Source organism: Diorhabda carinulata, chromosome 4 (assembly GCF_026250575.1).
Source record: "Diorhabda carinulata isolate Delta chromosome 4, icDioCari1.1, whole genome shotgun sequence".
Classification (NCBI taxonomy): Eukaryota; Metazoa; Arthropoda; class Insecta; order Coleoptera; family Chrysomelidae; genus Diorhabda; species Diorhabda carinulata.
Window position 1 is genome coordinate 29,288,890 of NC_079463.1, and position 15,510 is coordinate 29,304,399.

The 15,510-nt window shown below is 36.1% G+C and overlaps 1 protein-coding gene across 1 annotated transcript in view; it reads left to right on the forward strand.

Annotated features, from left to right (window-relative positions):
• LOC130892727 (dynein beta chain, ciliary-like) overlaps window positions 1-15,510 on the forward strand; it is a 62,217-nt gene that overhangs the window by 22,242 nt on the left and 24,465 nt on the right. The window contains exons 9-12 of the mRNA XM_057798296.1: window positions 9,533-9,892; window positions 11,320-11,710; window positions 13,371-13,592; window positions 13,668-14,055. Of these exons, the coding sequence (XP_057654279.1) occupies window positions 9,533-9,892; window positions 11,320-11,710; window positions 13,371-13,592; window positions 13,668-14,055 (1,361 nt within the window). The remainder of the gene's footprint in view (window positions 1-9,532; window positions 9,893-11,319; window positions 11,711-13,370; window positions 13,593-13,667; window positions 14,056-15,510) is intronic.

Sequence of the window (15,510 nt, forward strand, 5' to 3'; positions counted from 1 at the left end):
AAATAAAATTCGTTCATGATTTGATTTCTAAAAGAAAGTTATTGAACATAACTATGTTTACGTAAGCACAGACTGCATGAAATTCTTTTTTCAGTGGTGGCTTTAGTCTTGTTGCTACTAAAGATACTAAATATTTAGTACTGCTGTAATTCGTTAAAACTGTAAAGAAATCAACTGAATAGTTATATAAGGGCGGTTCAAATATGATCTCTCCTTTCGGACGTTTTTTGATGCCGCTATCGAAGAATTCCTCGGGTACCTCGGACATCCATGTGAATTTTTGACCTCTGAGCACTTCTTTCAGTGGTCCAAATATGGTGGTAGTCGAGGGATGATTGTCCAAATTGTAGGGGGGTTGTTCTAGTATCTTCCTCTCCAGTTCTGATATTGTATCGAGCGTGATAAGAATTGCACTGCACGCTGGAATGCTCCTCCGTTTCAAGAGATAAGCGGGTTTCGTGCATGTTTTCAAAAGGTTAGAATAGTATGCAACATTTCTGGAACGTTTTGTGCACAGGAAATCAACGTACATCACTCCCCGGCGGTCCTAAAATACAGTACACTCAATCTAACCCGCGGTCCTGGTAGTCTCCGCTTTGATTGGCATCTTCCTCCACTCTTTAGACGACACTTTGTTTCCGGAAGTTTTGTCCCGTCCCTTTTGCTTCGTATTTCGGCTACAAATTTACAAGCACAAGAATTTTTGCGATATTGAAGGTGTTCGTGGGATGTTTTCTGGTGTGATGCTGGTTCGCGGTCAACGGTCGTGCGGCTTATTTTCGACGGTTTCGTGGCCGTCTTCGATCACTTCGGCTACAGACCTACCCAAACACTCACTGCCGAATTTATTTCGTAAACATTGAAGAATTTCCTTGTTTTTAATGCCTTCTCTTAACAAAAAACGAATGACAACGGCGATCAGCACTTGACGTTCACTCATGGTGAAACGTCCGTTCGCGACGAGAAGTATGCTACACTGTTATTAAGGGTTTCAACAAATCATCATGCCACGACCTTCAAAAACATAAGGCGCGTCATCTACAGTGTTTGTCTCGATCATATTTGAACTGCCTTCTACTACAGCAGTGAGTGACATTAAGATCATATAGTTTTGCGAAAATAGGAAACTAACGAAAACATTTACTATTTAGTTTTTTGATATATATATATATATATATATATATATATATATATATATATATATAATAATGAGAATTAAACTATAATTGAAACTGAATTATCGAATTGCATTGATGAAATTCTATCTTTAAGACCTAGTTTAGCACAAAATTTGTGCTAAAAACAAAGAATTACACGCTAGAAAAATATCTTGCGCAATAATAAAAACAGCCCCAACGAACTAAATAACGATCCTAGAAATAAATCCGGATCCTTGCGATATAATCACTAATTTTATACATTAAAACAGAAACCTACTTAGATACTGTACATCAAAATTTGGAACAATTACACGAGGGTTGTATGAAAAGTTTCCGACCTAACAAAGGAAGCAGATGTTTTTTTACACCATAATCTTTCAACATAGTCTTCGTTAAAGACTATCACTTTTTTCCAATATACGATAATGTCCTCGTCTGATGAAAATCTCTTTTATGCATGTAAAACAACCAAAAACTAGTTAGGGGCTTGGTCTAGGGAAAACGGTGGGTAGCCAACGATTTCTGAGTGCAATTGGTTTATTTTAGCCATGCTGAATTGTAGGAAGGGCATTGTCTTTACGGAAAAGCATTTTCTTCTCTTCCAATGCGGTCGTATTCTTGCAATTTCTCCCTTTACCTTATTTAGCAATGATGTTTAATGCCCTCGAATTCGAACTATTACTGTTTGTTTGTGCTTAATCAAGTTAACTTGATTCTACAAGTTTTATGACGATTTTTCGTGAAATCATTCCTCCATATGACCCTCAGCAAAATGGGGTTCTGAATGTAAAATAGCTTTGGTAGCTTAATGGTTCGTGAACGCGGCTTTTAATCTGTAATATATTTCTTTAATTAATTTTTGTGACTCAATAAATACCTCTGTTTTTAAAGCGATTAATTTGTTGTCCACCTTCTACTGCAATCCAACAGTTCCATAACATTTTAGTCTTGATTTTAAAACGTTTTCTATCTACAACGTCTATCAGAGCTAAAAATCAAATTGAATTTCAGTGAATTGTGTTGGAATTATTGCTGGCAACTTTTTCTAACTTGGCTTTTTACGTAGTTCAGAATTTCTTACGAATGAGATTGAGAAACAGTAAAAAATTGTTGAGGGTCAGATCTAGTGAATACGATTGGTGTTTAAACAATTCCAAGAGCAATTCTGGATTTTTAGCAATGGAAATCACTGAGGTGTGGGAAGGTACGTTGTCCAGAGGGAAAAGCACCTCATTTTTTTTCATATGCATCATTTTTCTTAATTCCTCCTTATACCTTATCAATCTCTTGAGCATCCTACAAAACCACTTGTTCGGATAAAACCATATTTAGCTTTTTCGTAGTATGTAACCATCTGCCATCAATCCACTGTCTTGACTGTTTTTTCGTTTCAAGAGTATATGTAGGGTTGGATTCAAGTTTTAACTGGAATTATGAATCGTCGCAAGAAATTCGTCTCATTTTGCTCAAATCACGTCAATAATACCCGGAAAATGCTCAATCGAATGTGTTTTTAGTCCAAAATACGCAATCGCAGCACCCAACTCGTGGATGCTTACATATCAATGATTCTTCAGTCAATTCTTTCGGTATGCCGATAGCCCCTTCGGTATCTCGATAGTCTCTAATCTTAATACAAAGGTCTTTTAATACTAATATGCTATGATATAGCATATTTTGGATGTCTCAAATGTCCGTCACCAGTCAAGCGGCCACAATTGAACTCAACTGCCTAAAATTTATTTATAGTGCTGAGTGCTTTTTAAAAACAAACAGTTAATGAGACCTGGAAATAGAATATAAGCGTCCAAAGCGTATTCGTAAATATATTGATAAGTGCTGGCATCTCCAGGCTAAGGTCGGAAATTTTTCAGACAATCAATATATAACTTCGTATCGTATAACTTTTTCCATAGTTTATAATTGTTATAATAAAAGGAGTAAATATGATACATAAAGTTTTTTGTGACGATTTGTACGCTGTTTACATAGTACAAACATCGTAATAATTGAAAAAGATCATCATATAATAAAAAACGAAATAAAACTGTATTGACAAACCATGAAATAGCAGAAATCATATATTTTATTGTAACATTAAAAAACGTTGAATCTAGTTTTTGTCTTCTATTAATCTGAAAAAAGAATATCTAGATATGTCCATGTCCATGAGATGCCCTCTCAAATTCGCTTTTTTTGGAGTTGACATTATTATGTCCGTCCTAAATTATTTGGGTATTTCTTTATTAGTTCAATATATCATTTGATATTTCGAAGATTTTTTCTATTTCTCTCATGAACTTTATCATTTCAGATGTGTTGTCATCTTGTCCTATTTTCAATTTTCATATAGCATGTGGCATTTCTTTTCAAGCAATCTCATCTCCTTATCTTTCTTGGGAAGATACTTCTTTTCGGTTTGTGTAAGTTAGTAGTTCGAGGAAATTCTTTCTTCATGGATATTTCCATTCATCACGTTGTCCATTTTTTTTACTTCGATGCGAATTTTTATATTCATATTCTCCTGATTTCGATCGTGAGCAGAACAGCCCTTCAAGCACTTATATAATTGGTTCTATGCTGGTATGAGAATGCAGGCAAGTTTTAACTCACTGGGAGCAAACAACTGAGTTATACTAATGGGGATTCCCGGCTACATCGGATTGCAGAGAAGAAAAGCGGGTCAACTTGTTTCATAGAACCGCAAACTTTTTCAAAAAGCCATCAAATGATGGTTATAACAAAGTGGAAAAACGAGAAGAAACTATAAACAGGAAGTTAGACCCCAGATCTTATTTGATTCTACCAATTGGTTGTAAGAGGCTTAATTTAGGAAAGAGGAGTTGAAGAACATCGTAGAAATTCCCTTATCGTTTCTGCAAGGAACCAAAAAAATCTACCGAACACGTTTTCTGTAAGTGCGAGTCTGTTTATGGACAAACAGATTGAGCCACAATATAGATCAATAAGTGAGGTAGACTTACGACCTTTTATCCATTTGTATGTCAGTTTCTTACCATTTTGGTTTCCATACGAATATTTGTCCCCATTTCTTCTAAATCAAGAGTTTTTAGAAATCGAAACTGCAATCATAATCAGTACAATTTTGGTGATGATATTCGTCTAAATTCCTTCAAAGTAATAAAAATAAAATCGCGGTTGAAAAAATGAATGTTCGTGTTGATTCTGGTCGAATTTGAATGTGGTTCTCTCCACGAAAGTATTCCCATTAAAGTGATATGATTATAAGCGATAGTTTTTTATTCCAAGCATGTGTAAATATGCTATTGAATTTAATCATGAGGCTCTTACTACTCCAGTTGCTTTTCTATAGGTGGCAGAAAGGTTACCTCCTCATTATACAGTGAGTAATAAAGCACTGCCTATTTAGCATGTGGTTAATAGCACAACATGCTTAATAAACACATCTTAACAATCACTGCATTTGAAAAATGTTTATATTTATCGAAATAATTTTTGATCGCAACAAATATTTGCATGTCGCTTCTGTTTTATACTTTTTTTTGATAAATAAATTTTATAATGGATCATTTTAGATTTTTTATTTACCTATACCTGAAAAAATGTAATTTGTGAAACGAAATATTCACCACGAAAAATGAAATGATTTAAGACTGATCTATACTATGTTCTTGGAGCGAGAGGGACCTCCAAACAGTTCTAAATACAGCAAAATTACGAGATAATTAAGGTTATGTAAGACTACGACAATACGGAATCTCGACCCTGAACTTAAGCAGTGTAATCCATGAGTTCTTGGCCTCATAGAGTAAATAGAGTGCGTTCGCAAAATTTTTATGCAAGTGGTCCAAGTTATTTCGCTGGGGACGAGAATCATGAGAAGATGACCGACGTGCGGGCGGTCCTGTGTTTATGACTACCCCAGGAAACATTAAATTAGTGGAAGAAATTGTTCTAAGTCACTGGAGCCTAAAATCAAAAAAATTATACTAAAAAGATTTAAATATGACAAAAGGCCACGACAAGCGCCGAAAAAGTGACTAATACAGTTGAGTCACAAAATTATCGAAGAAACTAGCGACAAAATCAGCCTAATTGTGCGCTTACTTCATGAGAATGCTCTTGTCTGTAATGTTTCGCTTACTGTACACGAATGTGGCTTCAAAGAGATTGAGCATCCACCATATAGTCATGACCTGGTCCTGTCCACCTATTTTTTGTTCGCAAAGCTGAAAGCCGAGCTAGGAGGTGAAAGATTTAACAGCGACGATGAAATTAAACAAGCAATTTACGAAAGTTTCAACTCTAAAAGATGTATCATATTTTTATAGTGGCATAGAAGCGTTAGTTGGTTGTTTTGAATGCCCTTGTCCGTAATGTTTCGCTTACTATATACGAATGTGGCTTCAAAGAGATTGAGCATCCACCATATAGTCATGATCTGGCCCCGTCTCTATTTTTTGTTCGCAAAGCTGAAAGCCGAGTTGGGAAGTGAAAGATTTAACAGCGACGTTGAAATTAAACAACGGTGTACGAAAGTTTCAACTCTAAAAGATGTATCATATTTTTATAGTGGCATAGAAGCGTTAGTTGGATGTGTTGAAAGTTGTGTGGAAGTAAAGGGAGAATATATTGGTTCATGGATCGCAGTATTTATAATTTACGTGCCAGAGACAATTATTGAAATATAAATAGATTGTACAAAAATAGAACAGGTAAATTTTTTTCAGTACAAGAAATAAATCGCCGATACAAAAGAAAATGGGGCGAAGGTAGAGTCATAGTACTTTACCAAAGCATGTGTATTAACAAAATGACAATCTTTGATATGTAACAAAGTAAGATATGTGCCAAAATCTGAGAGAAGTATCTTAAAAAACTTCAGTTTCTGCAATACAAGTTGAAATTTCTTTCAAAGACCAACAATGTACATATTTCAACGTATGGCTTCTTTTGGAATGGCTTTTTTCTTCAATATATTGGCCTTGACTTGATAAGTGAGATGAATACTTTTTGCTATCTCTCACAATTTATTTGTAGCACATTGCATTGTGATGATTGAGAAGAAAGTGTTGACTTTATTTTTCAGATTGATTCTACGTACATCTTTTCTTAAATTTCCAGTGCCCATTTGAAAAATTCATGTCAAATAATTTGGAATCAGTCTTTAATATTACGATAAAACCACTACAGACAAATTCTAAAATGTCTTGAGCTTTTTTCGCAACTCTAAACAATACTTGATGTTAATACGTTTTTCATCCATGTTTTACGACAAATACTGCAAACACGATACCAATAAAAGGCTATAGTAGCCGAAACTAGCTCAAACTTGTCACCGTTTGTTTCAGAATATGAAGTTATGGAATATACTAGTTAATACAGATACAGTATAAGTTATTGTTGCTATGAAAATTCATTCGTCGTATTGTTTTATGATGCATGTTGCAAATTAATGGTTCTAAGATAATTTTGGAATGTTATGTGTGGTCAGCACTGCTGTACGGACTGGAAACGTGGAAACGTGGACCTTGAAAGCTCAAATGATAAAAAAACTTGAGACATTTGAGATGTGGCTCTATAGAAGCATCCTGAAAATACCTTAGACAGACAGAATCACCAATGACGAAGTACTAAGAAGCATTGGTAGCAGAAGAAAACTGTTGACTGCTATTAAGATAAGAAAAACATTTAACATAGGACACATAATTGGGGGTAGAGTAGAGGGAAAGAAAGTCATCGACAGGAAAAAGAAATCCTGGCTTCGTAACATAAGAGTGGTCGCCAACCTTCAATGAGAAGACGGCATGAGAAGAAGAAAAAAAATTATTTTCAAATAGAATTTGGAAGATGTGGAATAAGTGCTACTGTTATCTTTATTTTGAAATTGAATATCATTGGGTTAGTTTTTGTAGCTTTCAAGTTACAACTCTAAAGGGAACTTCAGGGCCCTCTAAACTCATCTTGCAACGAACATTTAGACTTGTTGGTGATTTATTTTACGTACTACCTCACTTACTACCTTGTTCTTATCTAATACAACATTTTGTATAAAAGCATTGGAACTAAGCATCTCATTTTCATAAATGAAAAATCTAACAAGCTTTTCTTTAAATCAGGCTCACAATTACTATGCGGCATTGATTGGAAGTAAGGCGTTTAAGCTACTGGTTCTCATCGGAGTAGTGTCACGAAATCCCTACATTTATCACTACTATTTTTTATTTTCATTTGAATGGGAGGAATGGGTGGCGACATGGGAAAAAGTCGTAGACGCTGGCTAGCAGCACTTTCTTCGCGCAGTTGACGCCTGATAGTTTTTCCCCGCAATTTTGCTGGTTGAATGTTGAGGTTGAGAGCAATGCGTCCTGGCGTAGCAATCCTCTACAAAGCTCAGATTCGTCTATCTTTGGAGTATTGTTCGCACATTTGGAGCTCGGCTCCCAAGCATACCCCGAGAATGCTCCACTTAATTCAGAAGAGAATAATTTGACTTATAGGCGATCCAGAGCTGAACAAAACCTTTGACAGCTTAGAGCATAGAAGAAAAGTCGCTAGCCTGACTCTATTTTCCGATGCTACCACGGCAGATGCTCTTCCAAGCTAGAGCATTATTGACAAGACTTATTCGACAGGCAGCCCTGGCTCATAAACGGGCTTCTGTAGACGCCCAGAAGTGAGAGTATGTCTTAATAGCTGATTGTATCAAGGCACTGCAGCTTACAGAAAATCAAGATCACAAGAATCTACGCTCGGCAGGCACCATTATAACTGCTCGAGTGTAACAGGACTCGCACTCTTGTGCTTGTGACAACAATAATTATTTCTAGTTAGCTACAATCAATTGTTGCATGCACCAGTGAGTGGGGCATTTGGTTCTCTTTTTTGCCCTCCTTATGATGCTGTGCTTTGTCGACTTCCATATGTGATTTCGGTGAGGTTAGAATTTGTTCTTAAAATCCACATGTATATCAACAACATATTCATGTTTCGGTTTTGGCCACTGCAGCTATTTGACCATACAGCGAGATTATTTGTTTCAGTCCATGAATTTAATTTAATTTTCACCAATTTTTGAACCAGAGGGTTCTACCAAAAGAATCTGAAAGACTGTAGGTGTTCAAAATGTGTAGCTAAAAACAAAATTTCCGCTCGACATCTAATAGACTTCCTGGGTCTAGTTTCTTATGAATATTGTTACAACATTGTATAATACGATTCCAAATATCCAGCTGCACAATAATTCCGAGGATTGTATCTAGGTGAATTTGGGTACGTACGAGGTTTGACTATTAAATTCGAATGCTCCCCTTCAATATACTTCCCTCACCTCGCCACACACCTTTCCATACGTTTTTTCCATTGATCCAAACAGTGCTGGAAATCTTCTTTGGTCAGGGCCCTTAGGAGCTCTGCCATTTTTTGGTTTACCGCTTCCATCGACTCAAATCGGGCCCGTTTCAAAGTAGATCTTTTTCTAATCTTTCAAGGAAATCTGAGTACACCTGTTGACGCGAGAGCTTCTGGTCAAGGGTCAGATTTTTTGGCACCAACTTTGCACAGACTTTTGTCATGTATCACGTGTAATTCCTCGTGTAAAATTTTTCTAACCGTTTATTGATCGGCGTTTACAGTCTCGGCAAACATGTGGATGCTGATTCGACGATCTGTACGAACAATTTGGTTGATTTTGGTCACTGTTTCCGGAGTTCAAACAGTTACAGTGCGACCTAGGCGCTAGTCATCTTCAGTGCTCTCTCGGTCCTCATTAAAGCGTTTATACCACTCAAAAACACGTGCACGAGATAGAGAACTGTCCCCATAGGCCTCTTGCAACAATTTATAGCACTTAGTCGGAGTTTTTTACAATTTAATCAGAAATTTGAGGTTGATACGTTGCTTCTGTTTTTCGTCACTATAATAGTGAGGAAAACGTATTTTGGGACGTGCATAGACAAGATATCTAGATACTCAACGTACTACTAGTTTCTCATCCCACCCGTCTAGGGCGCCCTCTAGTCACGCAGTCACGATATTTAATAGCCAGACCTCGTATTCTAAGAGAACTGAAAAATCATTTTCTAAAAAACGAATTCGTTCAAGTCGATCGTATAGAGATGTCAAGGCGAATATGTGCGTTGGAGTCGTGTGACATTTGAGGTATATGGATTTATATCATTTCAGATGTGGTTGTCATGACTACAATGCTATATCTTCAGAAATTGGCGTTAACTGTTAACATAACATCGGTATTAAGTAAATAATCATCATATTATCCCGTGGGTTTATATTTATATAAAAATGCACATTGATTTCGAATTTGGCTTCGCAAATATAAACGGAGGGTTCTTAATTCAATACATTTTACTTAACACGTATTTTTTCAATAGGTGAGATTTGTGATGACCGACGAGACGACGTTGCGTGATCTCCTAGCGCTCCATCTTCACGAATACGAAGAGGAAGTTAAAAATATTGTTGATAAATCGGTGAAAGAAATGGCGATGGAGAAGGTTCTCAAAGAATTGAACGCCACTTGGAGTGTTATGGAATTCGATTTCGAAACACACGAGAGAACGAAGCTTCGAATTCTCAGACTCGGCGAAGAGGTCATCGAGATGCTAGAAGAAAATCAGGTCGCCCTTCAAAATATGATGACGTCCAAATTCATTGATTTTTTCTTGGACGAAGTTTCCGATTGGCAGAAAAAACTTTCGAATGCGGACCAAGTTACAAATGTTTATTTTGAGGTTAGCAATTTAATAATAAGAGTTCTCTATAACGTATCTGTGAGTCTGTATAAATGATCAGAAGGTGTCACCACAGTTCATTTTACTACTACAATTTCCCACAATGTAGAATTCAACAGTCGAGATTCATGTACAATAGTAGTGTTCGTTATTCTTTTCTTCTTGCCTGTTGAGTAACTGTGCTAAAAAGTGAGGTTATATGTGTGTTTAGCACATTTCATTCATTGCTTTTACCGCACTCTTGTAATATCTGTAGAACCGAAGCATTGCAAATTGGTTATATACGATCAGGTTCTGAGCCTCGTGAACCAGTAGCAGACCATGTTGTTAGATGAGTTAGATGAGTTAGATAAGTCAGCAGTGAAGGTAAGGACTGGGGGACCCAGTCATCTAACAAAGGAAGACCTTCAAGTAAACCACCGAAGAAACGGGTACGACAGCAAGTTGTATCTCCAAAACAAAACCATATTCTAAAAAAGAGGAATAAGGGCGTAAAAGAATTTAGAAGTACCGTTTCTACAATGTTTTCCTTGCACATAAACTAATTTTATACTTTACCGTAGACCCAATTAAATCTGTTTTCGCTGGTCAAATGATACTAATCACATGTTGATTGTCTACTTTTTTATATACATATACAGTTTACATTGAGTTTCTGAAGACGATAACTTGGTTTTCGAAACATGTGACAGACAGTGTTGGTGTATAGGTAGCGTGACAAGGATACTCTATATAAATATCACTATATTGCATTTCCAACTTGAACATTAGGAGCATTCATAACGTAAATTGATATGCAGTAGAGAACACGAAATAAGGGCGCGCATACAAGGTGTTCAAGTCGTTCTTTGAGGTAGCTAGAGCCGCCATTTTGTTCTGCCAATTGTCCAATATACTCGAAATAGTCGAGACAACAACATACTGAAAAATGTAGCTTTCACGACATGTGAGGAGCGTTCTGTCACCTTACTAAATTCCTCCAATCGATCTGACAATTGATTATCTATCAATCAAAAAGATGCGCGTTTTTTTACAGATTTATTGCTATATGTTTCAACCTTGTAACCGCGATCTTGGCTCTTTCTCACGGATAGGACACTTTCTCAAAAAAATAAGCCTCAAATTATTGTCACTGGCTCTTCTACTATCACAGTTATCATCACTCCTTTTTATATACCGATAATATATCTGATTAATTTCCTTTTTAGTTTGTTAAATTTTAGGATACATTCTGCTGGTTTTTAATGAAATATAGATTGACGTAGGGTAAGTTCACGTTTTTTTGAGTCGAGCTTCGTTCATTTTTATTTCGAGAACTTAAATTTTCATTTTATTGGATTCGAATCAGTCTATTTACAGGAATGTTTGTAATTATAACATAATTTTTCCTATTGGGGGATGACAAAAAGTGTTATCGTTTATTTTAGGTACAAAGAAAGTGGATGTATCTCGAGAGTATTTTCATCGGATCCGAAGACATAAGAAATCAGTTACCAGAAGATTCTAAGAGATTCGATAGAATAGACAGAGATTTTAAAGAAGTTTTAAAAGATTTGTCGAGCACCCCAAATATAGTTAAGGCTACCAACAAACCGAATTTGAGTGACAAATTAGATACTCTTTTGACAGATTTAACGTTGTGCGAAAAAGCTTTGAACGATTATTTGGAAACGAAAAGACTCGCGTTTCCGAGATTTTATTTCGTTTCAGCTGCCGATCTACTCGATATATTATCTAATGGTAACCAACCGGAGCTCATTCAGCGACATCTGACGAAGTTATTCGATTCATTGGGACGATTAATATTTGAATCACAAGGTATGGTATTTTTAGTTGCTAAACATATAATTCTTCATCAACTTTTGATGAACCTATGAACCGCTTTTGATTACAATATAATAATTTAATTATAAAGTAGGGAGAAACATTCAATATTATTTCAATCATTTTCAAATACCAATTGTATCGAGATTGATTCCAATTTTTGTAATTTTTATTACTTGAGTTACTTTTTCCATATTCGCGATTTTCTATCGGTAGTTTGAGTTAGTTTTCTGTTTTCTGGCAAGTAGGCTCCTCATCTGGGCCCACATGTTTCTTTTTTTTCCGGTTAATAGTGCCACTAGGCTACTCAATTTACCCAGAAATACTGCAGGTACAGTGTAAGAAACAACATTAACGGTGAATGAGAGATGATAGACCTACTGTGGAAAAAAGAAGAAGAAGAGCTACATTTTCATGTATATGTTTCCATAGCTAATCTGTTTTTTAAGATTTTTATCCAATTGCGTAATAGATTTTCCAAAACAATCAATGCGAAAATGGAAGAAATGGAAAAAACGAAATGATCACTGAAATTGGAATATAATATATCGATTAATAAGTCGTGTGACTGACACAAAGATGGCACTGCAATTGGTGAATCCATATGACTTTATGAATTACCAAATTTCAAAATTTCATGACATTTCGATGAGTCAGAAAAAAATGACAGCCGGTTAAGTGAAGTTACTTTTGTTATATTCAAAACAATCTCGTGTGTTAATTTATCAATGCTTTTTGATGAAAAAAACACTGTACAAGTTCAGTAATGGCTTCAATAGTATTATCCGGAATATGTTACATCGGTAAAAGACCTTTGTTATTGGTTTGCTGAAAGTAAAAGGGGTTGTACATACATCGATGATGGTGAGTGTTCTGGTCGTCCAATTGAGGTGGTTACTCCACAAAACATCAAAAAAGTCAAGAAATTGGATATATCTAATCGTGAATTGAAATTGCGAGAGATAGCTGAGGCCGTAAAGATATCAGAAGGCAGTGTGTTTACAATTATGCATGAACATTAGGCCATAAGGAAACTTTTTTTAAAGTGGGTGACGCATTTACTCACGAAGAGTAATGTTTGGCCAGATTTACACGTAATAAATCAGATTTTTTGCGTTAATATCTGACAATGGATCCATCACTTACCTTTGGAGTCAAAACGATCATCATCTGAGTGGACTGCAGCCGGTGAACCACGTCCGAAGTGTTCAAAGGCACAACAGTCAGCTGTGAAGGTTATGGCGAAGAAAAAACTACTGTTTCACCAAGATAATGCACCGATTCACAAGTCGACGGAAACGATGGTTGAATTGAACGAATTATACTTAGAATAGCTTGATCACCCACCGTATAGCCCAGATCTGGCCCCCTATAACTACTGGCTATTCGCTGATCTTAAAAAATGCTCAGCGGTAAGAAATTCAGCACAAATAAAGAAGCAATTGGTGAAATAGAAGACAATTCCTTCTACAAGCACGGCATCGAGAAGTTAGAAAAGCGTTGGAATGATTGTATTGCTCTTGAAGGAGATTACATTGATGTAATGGTCAAAAAATATTTTTTTCTTAGATAGTCATATGACTTATTAAGTGATGTGTTAAAAGTGTTAAATTTGATTTTTTTCGTGATTATAGACGTCATTATTAATTTTCAGGTTCCAAACGAGCCAAAGCGATGAAATCCAAAGAAAACGAAGAGATTGTCCCTTTCGTCGGATTATGCGATTGCACTGGTAAAGTCGAAACGTGGTTAAATAGAGTTATTGATGCGATGCGCACCACCCTTCATCAACAATTCAGCGAATGTGTCATTACATATGATGAAAAACCTAGAGAATTATGGATTTACGATTATCCAGCTCAACCGGCTCTATGCGGTAACCAAAATTTACATCTATGGACAATTTGACTCGTATTATTACGAAAAGTTAATTATTGGAATGTTTCTACAGGTACTCAAATATGGTGGAACACTGAAGTGAATTTGGCTTTTGCTCGATTAGAAGAAGGTTACGAAAATGCATTGAAAGACTATCAAAGAAAACAAATTAATCAGTTGAATGCTTTGATTTCCTTACTACTGGGCGATCTCACGCCGGGTGAACGTCAAAAAATTATGACTATATGTACGATCGATGTACACTCGAGAGACGTTGTAGCCAAGATGATTGTGATGAAAGTGGAAAACTCGCAAGCTTTTCAATGGCAAAGTCAATTGAGACATAAATGGGATGATACAAGAAAGGATTGTTTCGCCAATATTTGCGACGCCGAATTCAGATATTCTTACGAATATTTAGGCAACACACCGCGTCTTGTGATTACACCATTAACTGATAGGTAAGCTACATTTCACATTGATACGAGGAGGATATAAAAATAATTGGAAAAGAATATGAAATTTCAAATGTTTCACGAAACAACGTTATCCCCATCAAAATACTCTTCATTATAACACCATCGGTAGTCGGTACGTGTTTTGTACTTATCTGTAGAAATAGCTAACATCTCTCTCATCTTTTTTGTTTCTTTACCTCTTCAATGTTGTAGGATCCTTTCATGCCTTTGTAAAGTTCATCGAAGTATTCCATTTTACAAGGTGCAAACTATTAAAGTTTATTTATCGAGGAAAAATAGTAAACCAAAACCATGTTCAGTGCGTGATCAGTACGTGAACATGCCGGATGAAACGCGGCGCGGCATCGTTCTTTTTTCTTTCAAAGTTAGTTAGAGTTACCTACAGTGGATAAAGTTCTGAGAGTAGTTAATGAAGTTAAGGACTTGCCGGGTATTAAAATAATTCATAATTAAAAGAAATGGTATATCAATAGAACAAAGGAAGAAGTGTGAAAGTGATAATAGCTTCGAAATATTGAGAAATTTCGTGAAATGTGGTTCTGTTATATGCTTGGCTTTGGCTCGCCACACGGGGCTAGATCAGGTACGTAAGTACGTGAGGCATCTCATGCTTCGGCAAAAACGTTAAACAGAAAGGCCTGTGTTTGCAGGTACATTGTTGTTGTGAAAGAACAAGTCTATTATACGTATCTGTCACAATTAGGTTTTTTTTATGAGCAATGATATGCAATCTTCCTTATAACGTATGACACAATAGTACTAAAATATCAAAATGGCCTTGTAAACAAAAATTTGATTTTTTTGACATTTGCACTCAGATGCATCAAAATGTCTCATAAATTGAAAATAAGAAGAAGCATTTATAATTTGGTCGGATGGATCCTTGACCACGACATAGTCCGAATTTTTCAATGCCAGAACATTTCAAGCCGGAGTATCGAAGTATTTATCAAGCTATAGCGGAACTAATATATTTGAACCTTCTAAAATGTGGAAAACCAAGAATTTTTACTCGAGAAAGGGCACAAAGATCGATAAGAAGTGCGAAAGACATAGTTGGGGTATCCGTAAGAAAATTGGCGTGAATATACCCAGAGATATATAGTACAAGTTAATTAGAACGGATACCAAGTCGCTGTCGTTAACTGAGGCGGATACATATTGTGAATGACAGGTCCAAGAAGTACTTAGCCTGACCTAGAAATGGCGGTGGTGGTTGCTTGAAAAATACCACAATCTATACAGCATATGTTTCAAGTTTGAAGTCGCCACGTTGTTTAGTATTTCTTTGGCAGTCATCAATAGTAAACGTTTTTTGTGAATTTGGAATTATGGAAAAAATATACCAACCAATATAAAAGCTGAACTAGATTCTACTCTGGATGAGACTGCTCCTTCGTTATCAACAGTAAAGTATTGGGTAGCAGAGTTTAAGCG